The sequence below is a fragment of the Rhinoraja longicauda genome, chromosome 25, assembly GCF_053455715.1.
Source record: "Rhinoraja longicauda isolate Sanriku21f chromosome 25, sRhiLon1.1, whole genome shotgun sequence".
NCBI classification, from domain to species: domain Eukaryota; kingdom Metazoa; phylum Chordata; class Chondrichthyes; order Rajiformes; family Arhynchobatidae; genus Rhinoraja; species Rhinoraja longicauda.
The window spans coordinates 16,413,818-16,432,625 of record NC_135977.1 but is presented as its reverse complement, the minus strand read 5'-3'; the positions used below and the strand labels follow the sequence as shown (position 1 = coordinate 16,432,625).

At 42.7% G+C, this 18,808-nt stretch overlaps 1 protein-coding gene across 1 annotated transcript in view; it reads right to left on the bottom strand.

The window, feature by feature from the left end:
* LOC144606078 (clustered mitochondria protein homolog) overlaps positions 1–5,570 on the bottom strand; it is a 62,342-nt gene extending 56,772 nt beyond the window's left edge. The window contains 1 exon segment of the mRNA XM_078421880.1: positions 5,511–5,570. Within this exon segment, the coding sequence (XP_078278006.1) occupies positions 5,511–5,570 (60 nt within the window).
* Between the last annotated feature and the right edge of the window lie 13,238 nt (positions 5,571–18,808).

Sequence of the window (18,808 nt, the reverse complement as noted above, 5' to 3'; positions counted from 1 at the left end):
AAGTTGTCTTTAAATACAGGAGAGGTGCCGGAAGACTGGAGGGTGGCAAATGTGTGCCTTTATTCTAGAAGGGAAAACACTGCGAACTATAAGCCAGTGAGCTTAACATCTGTAGTTGGAAAGTTACTTGAGAGTATTCTGAGAGATTGGATATATAGGCATTTAGACGGACAAGGGCTGATTAGGGACAGTCAGCATGGTTTTGTACATGGGAGGTCATGTCTCACAAATCTGATTGAGTTTTTTGAAGACATGACCAAAAAGGTTGTTGAGGGCAGAGCTGCAGATGTTGTATACATGGACTTCAGTAAAGCATTCGATGGTTCCTCATGGTAGGCTGCTCTGGAAGGTTAGATCGCATGGGATCCAAGGAGAGATAGCTGAATGGATAGAAAATTGGTTTCATGGAAGGAAGCAGATGGTGATGGTGGAAGGTTGCTTCTCGGACTGGAGAACTGTGACTAGTGGTATACCTCAGGGATTGGTGCTGGGCCTGCTATTGTTTGTCGTCTACATCAATGATTTGGATGAGAACAAACACGCGTTCACAAGTTTGCAGATGATACAATAGTGGGTGGTTTTGCAGATAGTGAAGATGGTTGTGAAAAATTGCAGCAGGATTTTGATCAATTGGCCAAGTGGGCTGAGGAATGATTGATGGAATTTAATGTAGAAAAATGTGAGGTGTTGCATTTTGGGAAGTCGAACATGGGCAGGTTCCACATAGTGAATGGTAGGGTTATGGGCAGTGATGTAGAGCAGAGGGATCTAGGAATGTGGGTGTATGTTTCCTTAAAGGTGAGGTATTGAAGGTGCATTGTTCCCTGAAGGTGGAGTCACAGGTAGATTGAGTGGTCAAAAAGGCTTTTGACACATTGGCCTTCATCAGCCAGAGTATTGAGTTTAGAAGTTGGGAGGTGATGTTGCAGTTGTATGAGATGTTGGTGAGGCCACATTTAGATTATTGTGTTCAGTTCTGGGCACGGTGTTATAGGAAAGATGTTGTCAAGCTGGAAAGGGTACAGAGATGATTTACGAGGATGGTGCCAGGGCTAGAGGGTCTGAGCTATAGGCAGTGGTCATAAGAAATAGGAGTAGAATTAGGCCATTCAGCCCATCAAGTCTACTCCGCCATTCAATCATGGCTGATCTATCTCTCCCTCCTAACCCCATTCTCCTGCCTTCTCCCCATAACCTCTGACACCTGTACAAATCAAGAATCGATCTATCTCTGCCGTAAACATATCCACTGACTTGGCCTCTACAGCCTTCTCTGGCATAGAATTCCAAAGATTCGCCACCCTCTGACTAAAAAAAATTATCCTCATCTCCTTCCTAAAAGAATGTCCTTTAACTCTGAGGCTATGACCTCTAGTTCTAGACTCCTCCACTAGTGGAAACATCCTCTCCACATCCACTCTCTCTCTCTATATATATATATATATATATATATATATATATATATATATATTCCTTTATTCGTTCCACACCGGGGAAATTTACAGTGTTACAGTAGCAAAGTGGATAGCAAGAGAGCAAGAGATCATTCATTATAAATAAAAGGTACATAAATTGTCATCAGGTTTCTGTGTGTTCTTAGCTGTTATTGTTGACTCGTCTGCTGGGAGCAGTGCTGGTTGTGCAGTCTCACAGCAGCGGGAAGGCAAGACCTCCTATATCTCTCCTTCACGCACTTGGGGTGAAGGAGACTGTCACTGAAGGAGCTACTCAGTGCAGTGACAGTGTCCTGCATGGGGTGGGAGTCGTTGTCCAGCAGCGATGTTAACTTTGCCATCATCCTCCTCTCTCCCACCACCTGCAGAGTCGAGGGGGCAACCCAGGACAGAGCTGGCCTTCCTGACCAGCTTGTCGAGTCCCTTCCCTTCCGCCGCTGAGATGCTACTGCTCCAGCAGACCACTCCATAGAAGATGGCTGATGCAACCACCATGTTGGAGAAGGTCCTTAGGAGTGCCCCCTGCACTCCAAAGAACCCGAGTCTCCTTAGCAGACAAAGTCTGCTCTGGCCCTTTCTGTATAGCGCATCAGTGTTTTCGGTCCAGTCCAATTTATTATTGAGGTAGACACCCAGGTACTTATAAGAATCCACCCTATATTCCTGGATGTTCACCGGTGTCGGGGGGACCTGGCAGCACCTGCAGAGATCTACCACCATCTCCCTGGTTTTCCCCGCGTTGATCCAGAGGCAGTTCCGCTGGCATCAGTCCACAAACTCCTTGATCAGTTCTCTGTACGCCCTGTCCTCGTCGCCCGTGATGAGGCCGACGATGGCAGGGTCGTCAGAGAACTTCTGTAGATAGGAGTCTGCAGAGCTGTGCCTGAAGTCCGCAGTGTACAGGGTGAACAAGAATGGAGCTAGCACTGTTCCCTGCGGAACCCCAGTGCTGCAGACCACCCTGTCTGAGACCAGGTCCTTTGTCCTCACATACTGTGGTCGGTTGGTGAGGTAGTCCAGAATCCAGGATGTGAGGTGATGATCCACTCCTGTGCGCTCCAGCTTGCCCCCCAGAAGCCCCGGCTGGATGATGTTGAATGCACTGGAGAAATCAAAAAACATGATTCTCACAGTGCTATCCGGCTTCTCCAGATGCGAAAGAGCTCTGTGTGGAAGGTAGATGATGGCGTCTTCCACCCCGATGCAAGTCTGGTAGGCGAACTGCAGCGGACCCATTGATGGTCTCACAAGGAGGCGGAGATGCGCGAGGACCAGACGCTCCAGTGTCTTCATCAGGTGTGATGTCAGTGCCACTGGCCTGTAGCTGTTGAGTTCCTTCGGGTGCGGCGTCTTTGGTACCGGTACCACGCAGGATGTTTTCCACAGCTGTGGAACTCTCCCAAGTTTCAGGCTCAGATTGAAGACATGCTCCACTATTCCACACAGCTGGTCTGCACAGGACTTGAGGAGCCTCAAGCTGATGCCGTCCAGACCAACTGCCTTCCTCGCATTGATCTTCCTGAGCTAATTTCTCACCTGGTCTGTGGAGAAAGGCAGATTGGAGCACAGGGGCTGGGTGCTCAAGGGTGTGAGAGGAGGAGGGGGTGTGGGGGGGATGGTGTGGGGGGAGGAGGTGGGGTTGGGGCAGGAGAAGCAGAAGCAGTGGCTGGTGACTGTGACCCAACTGCTGTGGGAGGGGAGGTGAGGCAGTGTACTGGACGTGCAGACAAGGGGGGCTGCAGCAGTGGTGACTGGACCGGGGGAGGGGTAAGTCTATCCAAGCCTTTCACTATTTTGTATGTTTCAATATGTCCCCCCTCATTCTTCTAAACTCCAGCGAGTACAGGCCCAGTGCCGACAAACACTCATCATAGGTTAACCTACTCATTCCTGGGATCATTCTTGTAAAACTCCCCTGGACCCTCTCCAGAACCAGCACATCCTTCCTCAGATATGGTGTTCAGAATTGCTCACAATATTCCCAATGCGGCCTTACCAGAGCCTTATAGGGCCTCAACATTACATCCTTATAGAGGTTGAGTAGGCTGGGACTCTATTCCTTGGAGTGCAGGAGGATGAGGGGTGATCTTATAGAGTTGTATAAGATCATGAGAGGAAATGATCAGGTAGATGCAGAGTCTCTTGCCCAGAGGAGGTGAATTGAGGACCAGAGGACATAGGTTTAAGGTGAAGGGGAAAAGATTTAATAGGAATCTGAGGGGTAAAGGGTGGTGGATGTCTAGCACAAGCTAGACAAAGGGTGGTGGATGTCTAGCACAAGCTGCCAGAGTAGGTGGTTGGGGCGGGGGCCATCACAATGTTTAAGAAACAGTTAGACAGGTACATGGATGGAACAGGTTTGGAGGGATATGGACCAAATACTACCATGTGGGACTAGTGTAGCTGGGACATGTTGGCTGGTGTGGGCAGGTTGGGACAAAGGGTCTGCTTCCACAATGTATGGCTCTATGACTCTCTAAGCAGCAGTTGATCTAGTACCGTCCCCTGCAGCATACCACAGGTATGCATCATTACGAGTGACCTATATCATCCAATTCTAAGATTACACACCTTTCTTAGGGTTAGGCCCCCCTCTGTCATGGCTGACCATGGGTGATGCATCCTAGTTGTTGGCTGCTTGCTCCAAACCTCGGCTAGAGCAGCGTCGCTTGTGGCTGAAAAGACCAATGCGGGAGTGACAGTCTCTGTCGCAAAGGTCACATTTGTGTGTGGTCTCTGGTTTGTTGAAGTTGCTGCGCTCCTTTCTGCGTGCCCGCTTGTCTGCCGCTGCGTTCATCAGTTTCTCTTCCCGTTTTGAGATGTTGGTTCAGGGTACCTCTCTACCTCGTACGGTCAGCTGCAAGGCTCTCCCAGGGCTCCACATCGATGTTGAGCGCCTTCATATCTCTCTTGCAGACTCCTTGTAACATAGCTGGGGGCGGCCGATGGTTCTCCTCCCAGATGTCAGCTCTCCATAGAGGATGTATTTTGGAATACGGCCATCCTCCATGCGGTGGACGTGGCCCAGCCACTGCAGTCTGCATTGCCTGAGTATAGTGTACATACTGGGAAGGCCAGCGCAGGACAGAATCTCGGCGTTGGACACTGTCTTGCCAGGATATACCCAGGATACAGTGGATGCTTCTAAGGTGGAAGGTGTTGAGTCTTCTCTCCAGTCTGGCATATGTAGTCCATGCCTCACTGCCGTACAGCAGCGTGCTGTTGACACAGGCGTTGTAGACTGCTATCTTTATCTTCACTGTCAGCTTTGGGTTGGTCCACACTCGAGTTGTGAGGCGAGATGACCAATCTACAATGATATAACTGTTACTTCTTAACCAAGCTGAGATGACCTCCATGGCCCTGGTCAGTATCTGATCATAGCAAAACATCCTTTTGATTCAAGCAGTCAACCTTGAAACTTGCATTCCTTCAAAGATCATTTGTAATGAACAGGCTTGTTATTGTGAGTGGCTATATTTCCTCCAGTGAACATATTAGTTCCCAAAGCAGTAATTTCTACTTCCATTCCTGTAGAGGCTAATTGCTTCAGGGACAAACCTGTGGCCTCTTTATGTCTTTATATCCCTGTGGCTATTGTATTGCCTGCTTATTTGTAGTCAACTTAAGTATTTTATACATATTTCCATCTGTTTGTTCTTATTTGAACAGCCAAGCCTTCTGGCTCATTTACAGAAACCAGATCTGACTTGTTTAATAGGACAAAGACACTTGTTCTTTTATAACATATTTACCAGCTGCATCAATGTCCCAAGTGCTATAGAAAGATAACCTTACAGCTGGAAGGACTAAATACTGCTATGCTGGAGGTGGCTAGGACAGTTTGTGTCATATCCGTAATTAGCCAGAGAATTACGGAGCATGATCTTCCAAACTCAGCAAAGATAAATGAGTAGCTGGTACATAAAATATAATTTGGCAAATTTAACACCCGAAACCAGGTGGGAAAGCAACTTAAATTTCTTACCAGTAGGGTCATATCGTTAAGACTGGTAAATTAACACACTCTTTCTGCTTGTCCTGCCATTTTCTTACTTGTACATTGTTCTGGTCCAGGTCACCTTTGCTTGATATGGTGTTCGAACACTGGTCCATAGTGATTGGTTGTTGCATGTTGCAGATATTCAGCAAAAAAATACAGTTATAAATCTTAAGTTTTTATCTAATATTTAATAGGACATAATCAGAATCACTGACATTTTCCCCAGAATTTTGTTTTAATCAGGAATGAATGGCATATCAGAAAATAGAAGATACAGAACTGAAATTAAAAATGAAAATGTTGGAAACACTCAGCAGAGTTATACAGTGCAGAAGCAGGCACTTCGGCCCACATCAATCCTAATCCCCGCACTTGGTCTTTATCTTTCTATGCCTCAGCAATTCAAGTGCTTGTCCACGTATCTTTTGAAAGGTTGTGGGTGTACCTACCTCTACCACCTTCTGAAGCGGTGCATTCCAGATTGCAACCGCCCTCAGGAAAAAAAAAACTGAGATCCTTCTTACACCTTATCTTAAATGTATGCCCTCTGGTTTGTGATATCTCCATTGAGATAACTAGAGTATCATGTTAGCGGTGAGTGACAAATAGATCCAAAAATGTTGAGAGGCCAAAAAGAGGTCCAAATGAATCAGGAATTCTAGAGGCCCTTAAATACTCTGAATTTGTGTGCTTTTCCAAATCTGACTTGCGCATTCCCAGTTTAAATGTTCGCAGCTGCTTTAAATTGTCTTGTCCCCAAGATTTGGAATTTCCTCCTTACCAACTCCCTACTTATCAACCTTCCCAAAGAAACACCTTTAAATCCAACTCTTTAATAGTTTTTGATCATCTGTCTTCATATATCCTTAAGTGCATCAGTGTCAATCTATGTCTAATGAGCAGAGCACTGGCAAATTTACAAGCTCCTTATTGTTGCGAGTTGTCCTTCCAGACTTTATTGTCAAGAAAACCATTGCAGTTGTTTACTGGTGAAATGGGAAGCACTGGGTCTTCAACCCAGAATGCAGCGTCCTTGGGCCAACAGATGTATCAACATAAAACATGGGATTAACATGCTGAATGCTGGCGGTTGGAAACATCACTTACTGTTGCTCTCCGAGTCACACCTGCCACACCTGCTTCAATAATAAAGGAGATCCAAGGAACATTATAAACTAAGCAGTAGAGATCAATTCACATGTGGTACTGCAAAATTAATGTCTTAGATTATCTAATCAGATACACAATGCCTGATAATCTTATTGGCAGCAATTGTAACTAAAGGTCAGGCATTGCATATAATGGGCATGTGATCCAATACAGCCAAGTGAGTGCCTAAGGCTATGTTTTAGAGAACTCTCACTCCCAGTTGATTCTCACAAACAAAATGTGTTCTTTCTGTGCAGAATTCAAACATAGAATTAAGCAGCACAGGGAAACAAATATAATTAGAGAGGATCAGAAAAATAATATTGACACAAGCAGGGACTATACACGTCATTAATGTGGATTTTGGCAGGTGCTTGAAAAGGAAAGTTGAAGAAACATTATGTGATTAGCTAGCTCATAAATAACATCCAAAAGGCATTTAGCTTGTTTAAATGTTATCTTTAGCAAGCAAAGAATGGGAATAAATGGGTCCCTTTCACAAGTAGGTCAGGTCAGAGTCTGTCGTCAATGCATCCTTTCCACCACTGAAATGTTATACAATGAACCACCTTTAGTGACAATGGTTGAAATGCTCAAAATATTTCTGATCTCAACAAGTCATCAAAAAATCCATGTTGACTCCACGTTCCTCTAAACAATAGGATAAATGGCCAGTTGTAGTACAGTATCACTGAAGTTCAAACATGTTTACCTCTTAGTTGGGTCCTATCAGTTTGATGCAATTCTCCAGTTGGGGTCCCAAGAAACCCTTGTAGCAATTCTTCCTTCTACATGAGTTATCATATTACTTTCTTTATTATCATTATGAATAGGAATTACTTCCCAAATGCAAGAAATAAAGTTTATTTAAAATGGAAGGGCACCAAAATCACCATCTTCCAACAAAACGTCTCCTTGAAAAAGCCATATCAAGAATATGCGGGCATGATTGTTGGATAGTCAAGAAACTTAGAACTAAATGAGAGAAGGGTATTTTTTTAATGCTATGCTGATGAGGCTCATCTCTATCATACAACTGCATCTTTAGCTTATAATCAGTATTTTCAGCTTGTGATCCTGATAAATAAATAAATGTTCCATTGTAATGCCACAGCTTTAATGAATGTTTAAAACTCAGTTTGTAAAATGACAACATCGATTGGAAGGTCAGCATATATTGACCATCCAAACGTCTCCTCATGAAGGAACCATCATGTGTACAGTGAAAAGCATTTGAAGGGTGAAAGTCAGGGTGGTGTGTGACTAGAAGAATTTGCAAGTGATGAAGTTTCTCCAGCTTCTAGAAAATTCTCATCTGTCTTTGAATCACCTATTGGCAGAGATTCCATACAATTTTCATTCTCACTCTTTCCATGCATTTTTCTAGCATATACTGCAAGAGAATCATACAGCACAAAAACAAGCACTTCAGCCCACCCTATCCAAGTCAGCCATCAAGTGCCCATCTATATTGTAGGAAGGTACTGCAGATGCTGGTTTACACTGTGGACACAAAATGCTGGAGTAACTCAGCAGGACAGGCAGCATCCCTGGATAGAAGGAATGGATCCATTCCTTCTACTCAGAGATGCTGCCTGTCCCGCTGAGATACTCCAGCATTTTGTGTTTATCTACCCATCTATAGTAATCTAATTTGCCAGCATTTGATACATAGTCTTTTATACCTTGGCAATAATAATAATAATAATCATCTTTTATTCATCCAACAACCGGGAAATTTGCAGGGTTACAGCAGCAAAGTGGATAGCAAAATAGGTAAGCATTCTTTATTTTTAAAATAACGGTAATTATATTTATTATAATGGTCTACTGGGAGCAGTGCTGATTGTGTAGTCTGACGGCAGCAGGAAGGAAGAACCTTCGATATCTCTCCTTCACACACTTGGGGTGAAGTCGTCTGCAATTGAAGGAGCTGCTCAATGCAGTGACAGTGTCCTGCATGGGGTGGGAGTCGTTATCCAGCAGTGATGATAGTTTTGCCATCATCCTCCTCTCTCCCACCTCCTGCACTGAGTCGAGGGGGCAACCCAGGGCAGAGCTGGCCTTCTTGATCAGTTTATCAAGTCTCTTCCTGTCAACAGTTGAAATGCCGCTGCTCCAGCAGACCACTCCATAGAAAATCGCTGCCACCACCACCACAGCGTCGAAGGTCCTCAGGAGTGCCCCCTGCACTCCAAAGAACCCGAGTCTCCTCAGCAGGTACAGTCTGCTCTGGCCTTTCTTATAAAGTGCATTAACATTATCAGTCCAGTCTATTGTTCAGGTAAACACCCAGGTACTTATAAGAGACCACTCTCTCAATGTCCATTCCCTGGATGTTCACCGGTGTCGAGGGGGCGTGGCTGCGCCTGCGGAAGTCCACCACCATCTTCCTGGTTTTCCCCGCATTGATCTGGAGGCGGTTCCGCTGGCACCAGTCCACAAAGTCCTGGATCAGTTCTCTGTACTCCCTGTCATCGTCATCTGTGATGAGGCCAACGATTGCAGAGTCGTCAAAGAACTTTTGCGGATAGCAGTTGGCTGAGCTGTGCATGAAGTCCACAGTGTACAGGGTGAACAGGAAAGGAGCCAAAACTGTTCCCTGCGGAGCACCTGTGATGCAGACTACCATGTCAGAAACACAATTCCTTGTCCTCACATACTGTGGGCGGTTGGTCCAGAATCCAGGATGTGAGGTGGTGATCCACTCCTGTGTGCTCCAGCTTGTCCCTCAGAAGCACAGGCTGGATGGTGTTGAACACACTAGAGAAATCAAAGAACATGATTCTCACAGTGCTACCAGGCTTCTCCAAGTGTGAGAGAGCTCTGTGTAGGAGGTAGATGACGGCGTAATCCACCCCGATGCCAGGCTGATAGGCGAACTGCAGCGGGTCCATCGATGGACTCACCAGGAGGCGGAGATGGACAAGGACCAGCCGCTCCAGTGTCTTCATCAAGTGCGATGTCAGTGCCACCGGCCTGTAGCTGTTGGGGTCCTTCGGGTGCGGCGTCTTTGGCAACAGTGCCACGCAGGATGTTTTCCACAGCTGTGGAACTCTCCCCAGTTTCAGGCTCAGGTTGAAGACGTGCTTCACTATCCCGCACAGCTGGTCTGCACAGGCCTTAAGGAGCCTGGAGCTGATGCTGTCCAGACCCGCTGCCATTCTCGCCTCAATCAATATGGGAATCGAAATTAATTAATTGCTGTTATAGCTCAAAAGGTTTGTCAGTGACAATTTTCTGATGAAACTCTGTCATTATATAGTCTCTTGCCTGGCCTTCAAAGTTTTCAAAGGTCTTTTATTGTCACATGTACCAATTAAGGTACAATGATATGCGAATTACCATATGAGGTATCTTATGAGGGGAATGCAATAATTCTCTACAGGAGTACGAGTTCACAAATGACTTTTCCTTCATAAATACACGTGCAATAATATGACATCATTTCAGCATCGTAGATTCAAAAATTTATTGGCATAGAAGGAAATGATTTGGCTCGTGTTTGATAGAATATTTGAGTTTAGATTTAGATAAAACCCTTAAAGCAGAGAACACAGATGCATTTGGGAGGAGCTTTTATGAAGGAAGGAGGAAACAGAGGAATCTAGAGTAGCTGATTCAACTGGCAGTAGGGTTGTATGGCCATAAACTATGGCACAGACCAGAAATAAAGAACACTGGAAGCACTCAGAGGAATAACCAGCATCAGTGGGCAGTGAAACTGAGCAGACATTTCTCCAGCTTCTAGAAACACTTTATCAGAATGGAACAATGAGAAAAACAATGTTAATTCACATTTCTAGTTCCAATAATGGTTTTAGACCCAAAATATCAATGCTGGGTGTCCCTTCCCTGTGATAGTCCTTGACCTTCCGAGTACTTCCAGCACCCATTGCTTTGGATTTCCCAACATCTGCGGCTTTCTACATAAATGGGCACAGACCAGTTGGGCCAAATAGCCTCACCTGGGCAAGTAGTGTTTGTATATCAACAATAGTGTGATCCATTTTAACTTTCTCATTGCTGAGTAAGGATTCAATTTTGCAGTATAACCTTTACAAACAGACAATGTGTGAAGGATAGCAAATATTCAGTTTGGCATATCTTAGAAGAGAAAGTAACTGGCTAAGGAACGTCTGGACGAAATATGACTACGTTAAACAGAATCATCAAACTTAATAACAAACTGACTGAAAATGTATTGAAACAACCTCCGGCAAAATAAATTACAACCAATATTCTATTTTAATGGCTTGCACGGACCCATGTTGTAAATTACAGCACTACAAGGTTCTGTGCCTATATTTCTTGAAAAGTTTGTCAAGTAGGCAATTATCTTGGGGATCTGTGTGACTTAACAGATTTTTGATTTCCTTGGCCGAGTTACACATTTTGCAGTCACACATTCCAAAAACTTTCTCAGTGCTTTTTGCTCATTTGGATCTGAATTCTGCAGTTCCCTCTGGAGTGTTTCAATGTCCACAGATTTCAGGAATGAAGCAAAGCCATCAGAGCCATTGCCATAATACTCCTGGTAAGTGGTTAGATTCTTCCTGTTCTCCTGATTTTTAATGTGAGCGTACGTCACAACTGGAACTATGCCTTTTGGTGGAATATCTCTTACGGCATTGCTACCATGACGGGAAGTGTCAACCATGAAGTCCTTGTTTAACTGAGGCAAACGATATTGATCTCGGAATTCTGTGATGAGTGGATGAGGTATTTTTTTTCCCGGCTCAACTGATCTGGGAAAAATAGTCCTCTGTATTTGCCGTTTACTCCCTGATGAAAATTTCTCCTGATATTCAGTGGAATAATCCCCACCAAGTATTTCATTTATCTCTTTTTCAGTTGGATGTCTGTCCCAGAACATGGCAGGAGTAGGCACTCTTTTGATCTCTTTTCGTGTTACATGATGCACCATAAATATTTCATCAGGGTGGGGTACATTCCTATTCTGTTCATACCAAGCTCCCCTGCGGAAAGATTCCAATTTCGAATGGGTTGGAGAATCATAGTCCAGCGCGTAGATTGACTTGAATGGATTAAACGTTGGTGTGACCAGTGGACAATCCTTCAGCCCAATCCTTCCTCCATTAGTTTTCTTGATGTATTGCATTGTCTTTATCAAAATGGTATGGAGATTCCCTTTTTAACTTTCTGCATCACTACCAGATGGCTTCTTATCGTTCATTGTTAACTTTATCTCCCGATCACTTGCTCTGGATCTGGAGAGGCTTCAGTAATGATTGTTGCTTTTTCAGGCAGCATTTTAAATATCGGGGTGGTGCAATGAACTAAATAATTGTGACATCACAACAATGGAGTTATGTCATGACAACACCAGAGGCTGGCAGGTACCTACCAATTTATTGAAAACAATAGGTGATTATGTTCTGAAAAACATTTAAGAGGCTCAAAATGGCTTTCTTTGATTAGTAAAACAATTGAATTGTATCCCTCTGAGAGACTACTGATCTGAAAATATCATAATTGGTAAGGTGAAAGAATCCAGGTTATAAATTACCCATCAATGTGAAAGATATATTTTACTCGCATCCATATTTCAAATAAAATCAGCATATTGTGATTCCTGGCATAGATTTTTTTAAATCAGACTAAAAATTAGACTTCAATTATTTTAATACTTTCTTGATAACAAAATGTGACAAAATCAAAGAGTAAACACACAAATGTCCATACATGTCTAGAAAATGGACCGATTTGCCCCCATTTCTGCACATATTAGAGAGCCAGCAACCATTTGCATGCCAATTAGCAACCAATTGGAAATTAGTCCTTGAACTATTTCCTTGAGATGCTTTGCTGATGTCAGGTGTGCATCTGCTGTCATCAATGTACATGATCTTCATTTCCAACTTTAGCAGCATGAATTGAAGTTTCTGCGTGAAAACAATGAACTGTCCTATTCTATCACAGAAGACAAGGAATATACTGAACTGTTCCGTGGCATAGGTGTCAGTTTAAAGGGACACCGCCACACCGACTCCATCTTCATTGTAATGGGATCTTTAAGCAGATGATCTTTCCAATGTCTCACACTTTGCTTCTCCCTGCTGCATCAGGGTAGAAAAGCATTCTACTTGCAGAAGTTTGATTTCATCTGCCTTATTTTAATGAAGAGCATCTCTCAGTGGGATTGCCAATAATACTAGCTTCCCACGAGAGCAGAGAGCAACTGACTGTATGTGGTCTTTTGTCATCAAGAAGTTCCCTGAATAAGCTGGATTTTACATTAAGTGATAATATTCCTGTTAATGTTTGAATCATCAAACAATATTTCTGATGCCATATATCATGTTTCCAGGAACCACCAGTAATGCTTTCATCGTTTGAACTACCTCTTCTTTTCAATGACCAGCACAGTTCAAGGTAATAGATCTTGAGGGAGAAAGAGTACCATCTACATCCTGGCTTTTCACTCCACTGTGCTTTCGTAACCGCAGAGCCTTGCTACAATTCAAGCCACCAAAGCACTCAAATGAGTTGTAGAAAATACAATTTGGATTCTTGATAATGAGATGCTGGTGCCTGCTGCACTGTGCAGTATTCACCAATCTGGTGAATTTACTGGGCTTATATTCACTGGAATTTAGAAGGATGAGAGGGGATCTTATAGAAACATATACAATTATTATGTGATTGGACAGGCTAGATGCAGGAAAAATGTTCCCCACGTTGGGGGGAGTCTAGAACCAGGGGTCACAGTTTAAGAATATTTAGGACTGAGATGAGGAAAAACATTTTCACCCAGAGAGTTGTGAATCTGTGGAATTCTCTGCCACAGAAGACAGTGGAGGCCAATTCATTGGATGTATTCAAGAAAGTTTGATATAGCTCTTAGGGCTAAGGGATATGGGGAAAAAGCAGGAACGGAGTACTGATTCTGAATGATCAACCATGATCATATTAAATGGCGGTGCTGGCTCGAAGGGCCAAATGGCCTACTCCTGCACCTATTTTGTAAGTTTCTACATATTTAATTTCATTGCTGTGCACTGCACATTCTAGCCATCCAGAAATAGCATCAGGTTCCAGAAGAGTAAAGTCAGGGACACCTGAAGCCTGAGGGAGCTGAAGCACAGCCTGAGCAGCCATGGGAAGAAGCGCAGGACTAAGTTCCACACTCACAGCAGTGTAGATGAACATTAATTGCAATGGCATAAGAGAATCCCTACAGGTAGGCAAATCTTATCAGGCGCCTGCAAAATCATAGACATCTATCCATACAGTACCAGCATCTGCAGTTATTTTCCTACACTTCTATCCATACAATGTGACCCATAACATAATACAATATTTAACAACCTTTTAATCTATCCACGATTGATTAATTGCATCAGCATAGAAGAGCCAGCCTGACCATTTTCACCTCCTTTACTTTGATGTAAACATACGAACAAAAACTAGGAGCAGGAATAAGCTACATGTGAGATCTGTGCAAGCTCATTAAACAAACATTAACACCATTTTGCTCTCCACAGGTGCTGCCCAACCTGGGTTTTTCCACCATTTTTTGTTTTTACATTTGAATCCCTCATTTTCTCAACAGATTCATCTGCACTGATCATTACACAATAATGAAAGAACCCGATTCAAACATTGAAATGGTTGTTTTCAAATCTGCCTTTCCTAATGAGTATCTAGCTAAAAGATCATTGACCGATGCACAAAATGCATTTCTCTTGGATACTCTCTGAAGATCTAGCTTGTTTGAAGGTTGGGTTGTCGACCTTGCCTAAAATAATGCAAATGAGTAAATGCTAAATGTCTAAAATACTAAAAGTACCTTTGAAGTGGATGAAAAGTGAGAACGACTACTTCATAATGATTTCAGAAGCCACAATGGCACAATTAGCATCATGATGGTTTCACAATCAGAGTTCCCCAAATGTTTGCAATTAAAATAATGATACACCCTCACAGTGCGGGTTCTTTTTCATTTTCAAGTGCCTTCTGCTGAAAGTATGCCATCCGACCTGTGTGGAAAAATTCTGATTTTCCGTGGTGTCTCCGATCAAACACCAACATTAAACCGAAGGCAGCTGGAAACCAGCTTGGAATGAAATGCATCCATTAGTACGTACCTACAAAGGAGATATTTGGCACCCTATTTCTGGAAATTTATCGAGTTGAAGCAATTCTTGAACCACCATATTTAATCTGCTAATCATTTATAGTTATCCCAAATCTATATTAACAATTTATTGTAATGTTTCTGTGATCTCATGGCACTGCTGTACAGCTAGTGGCGCTGCTGTCTCACAACACCAGAGACTCGGGTTCTAACCTGATCTTGAGTACTACCTGTGCATGCAGTTTGCACATCCTCCCTGTGAGTATGTGGGTTCCTTCCATATTCCAAATGAAAGAGGGTGGCAAGTTAATTGTTCAGTGTAAATGGGTGCTCGTGTGTAGGTGAGTAGAATCTGGTGGGAATTAATTAGAATATTTTAAAAATGCAATTAATATAGGATTAGTATAAACAGCGGTTGGTTTTGGCACCAATTTAGTGGGGTGATGTCTCTCTCCATGACTATATTTAGTAGTGCAGGAGTGTTATTCAAAATGTCCTGAGCAATAATTATCCATCAATCAACATCACATAAACTCCATTCTCTTTCTCCAATTATGGACCAATTCTTCTAATCGGCACGGTGGCACAGCGGTAGAGTTGCTGCCTTACAGCGCCAGAGACCCGGGTTCAATCCCGACTATGGGTGGTGTCTGTATGGAATTTGTGCGTTCTCCCCATGGTTTTCTCCGAGATCTTTGGTTTCTTCCCACACTCCAAAGACGTACAGGTTAATTGGCTTGGTATAAGTGTAAACTGATCAGAGTGTGTATATGTGTGTAGGATAATGTGAGTGTGTGGAAATCGTTGGTCGGTGTGGACACTGGGGGTCGAAGGGCCTGTTTCCACGTTTCTGTACTAAATCTTCCAGTACATCAGTAATTTCATTGGTGTACCTGCACTCACACTGAACTCAATGGTTTTTACCATTTTTGCTGCCAATTTCCTCCCTAGTTTCACCACCAAAATGGTCGTCTATCAATCTCTTCCCTTTCTGGATGTTTCCATCTCAGGGGACAGGAGAGCCACACACATTAATTACAAACCCACATTTATCCTGACTATACCTCCTCCCACCCTATATCCTGTATTTCTCTCAGTTGCACTGTCACATTTGCTACAATGATTTGACTCTCCACAGATGCATCTGAAATGTCATCTGTCTTCCTGAGCTATGGCTTCCCCTCTCCATTGTAGTCAGAACACTCGGCTGCATCACATATCTTATCCTCATTGCTCCTCTCAGCCCCTCTCATCCCAGTCACAAGAACAGAGATCTCCAGCTCCTTATCCCCAATAATATTTATATTATTGCGCCTTTGACCCAACAATCAACAGATCATCCTTTACAATTTCCTCCAGCTCCAACAAGATTCCATCATAGGAAGCATATTTCCCTCCCCTTTCAACATTGAGGGGATCGCTCCATTTGTGACTCCTAATCTACCCATGCAACCGTATGTGGGATGTCATGTTTCATGGATTTGATTGAGTATTTTGAAGTAACCAAGCAGGTTGACAAAAGCATGGCCATCTGTATGGACTTCAGCAAGGTCTTTGATAAGTTTTCGCATTGTAGGCTGCTCTAGAAGGATAGATTGCATGGCATCCAGGGATATAGAAATGGCTTCATGGAAGGAAGCAGAGGGTGGCAGTGGAAAGTTGTTTTTCAGAATGGAGGCCTGTGACAAATACGTATCTCAGGGATTGGTGCTGGTCCCATTGTGGTTTATGTCAATGTGTTGATAATATAAAAGGCATTATTAATAACACTACAGAAGGTGGTATCATAGAAACTGAAGATGGATTTCAAAAAACACAGCAGAATCTTGATCAGGTGAGCTAGTGGGCTGAGGAATAGCTAATGAGGAAGCTTAATGCGGGTAAGTGTGAGATGTGTTTTGGGAAGTCCAAGCACGGCAGGACCTTCACAGCAAATGGTAGGGTCCTGGAGAGTGTTGTAGAACAGAGGCATTTAGGAGTACAGGTACATAGTTTCCTGAAGTAGGGTCACAGGTAGATGGGGTGGTCAAAAAGGCTTTTGGTACATTGGCTTTCAGTTATGAGTATACAAGTTGCAATATTGTATTACAGTTGTACAAAATATTGGTGCAGCTGCATTTGGAGCACTGTGTTCAGGTTTGCTCACCCTATTATACAGGAAGGATGGCCAAGGGCACTTGTTTAAAAGAGGCATCTTAATCGGCATGTAGGATTTGGGCCAAAGGGCATGTTTCCTTGCTGTCTGACTATGACTGCATTATGGCTCTTTCCCATACAACAACAGGAGATGCAAGACCTACCCATTCACCTCTTCCCTTCTCACTTTCCATGAACCCAAAGGTTCTTCCAGGTGAAGCAATTTCTCACATGCATTACTTCCAATCTTGTGCTCTGCATTTTGTGGTCACAGTGTGGTCTTTGTTAACCGAGAGAAACCAGTTAATTTGGGTAATCACTTTGAGGAATAGCATCCTATCTTCTAGCTGATCAATTATGAACAGAACTTAATTCTCTAAGTTTAGGTAACTTGCTCTTTCTTTGTCAGTATCAGAACTGGCCAATTCTGACAGACATCCATCCATTTGTGATTTATTTTTGTCTCACATTTTTTTCTTTCACTCCCTCTATTAGCAACACAACTCAGACAAAGCAGCATAATGTATTTCTAACTGCTACATAACTGGTCAAACCCAACCAATGGTATTTCCCTAGTTCTATCTATTCTTCCTCACCCTCTCTGCTACTGAAAACTACATTTTTTCCCCCTCTTTTACTTTTGACCAAGGGTATCAGATTTGAAACACTAATTTGTTTCTCACTTCACAGATGTTGCTAGCATTTTCTGTTTTTTAAAATCACAAAAACATTTGTTTTTGATTCCCATTGCTGTCCATGGAAGTTTCTGCCCAAATGTACTGTTATACTATGTCACAATAAAAAAAAGTCCTTCATGTTTATAACTTATTTTCTGTGACCAGATACCATGAAAATGCAAATCTTTCTTCCAATTAATCTGTGTGCACTGCAGTAAAATACCAAATTGCTCATCTTTGTGACAAAGTGATTCTCGTGTAGGATTTAGAACTTCTCCCTTAATCTGACATTGTTATTCCATTTCAATTCTTATTCGGAGGGTTTAAACATTTGATTATTCAGTTGCATTGTCATCATGGCGAAACTTTATTGTGTCTTTAACCAAAGCCACAGTTTTGTCTACAATACTCTCTTGTGGGATTACATTTATTAGAATTTCCAGTTCTGTTCCGTTCCATGCGGTTTAAACACTTCCAGTTCTCCTCTGAGATCTGCAATCTTAACAAAGACTGCAAGATGTGTACTCAAATGCGATGTGAATCCTAATTCCATGACAAATTAAACAATACTAATATTTTAACTGTTAACTTCTCATCTTTACTGCACTGCACCTTGTTCTTAATTACATATTAGAATACCTTGATTCTACTGCTGCACTGCCTTTTTTTTGGATCGTTTCATGTTGTCACATATGCACCTTAAAGCAGAAAATCATTTTCTATACATTGCCGTGAATCTATGGGTATTTAATCCTCCAAATTTCCAGCACAGACTGCATCTATTTTATCAGAAAAGTTTTCTTGAATCGTTTTCAGTGAGTGCATGGAGGAACCTGTTAATTTTATCTTCTTCCATGGGTTTTACCAATGTACAATGCTTGAAACACTCCTCTTCTTCATGACAGACGGCCCATAAATTGGTTACATATTGGGAATTCTTCACGGAGGGATCTTTTCGCATTGAAACACGTAATAGACATGTGCAGGGTGCAGAACTCTCACCAAACTCCTCTTTAAAGTTTGGTACATGGCATTTATCTTGGTATTGAGTAAGAGGCAGAGTAAATTCCGGAAGGATTGATTTTTTGTTGTAATATTTTGTGTTTTCCCAACCTTTTTTCTCGATTGTGCCCTGAAACAGAGATTTAATCATCTTTGACACCAATTTATCGCAACATGAATTTTCCCAGGACTTCTGGTTTTTGTAAGATTCTTCAGTATTTTCTTTATCAAATTCAACATTCATATCTGGTGTCCAGAATGAACGATACCTATCACCATTAATAGG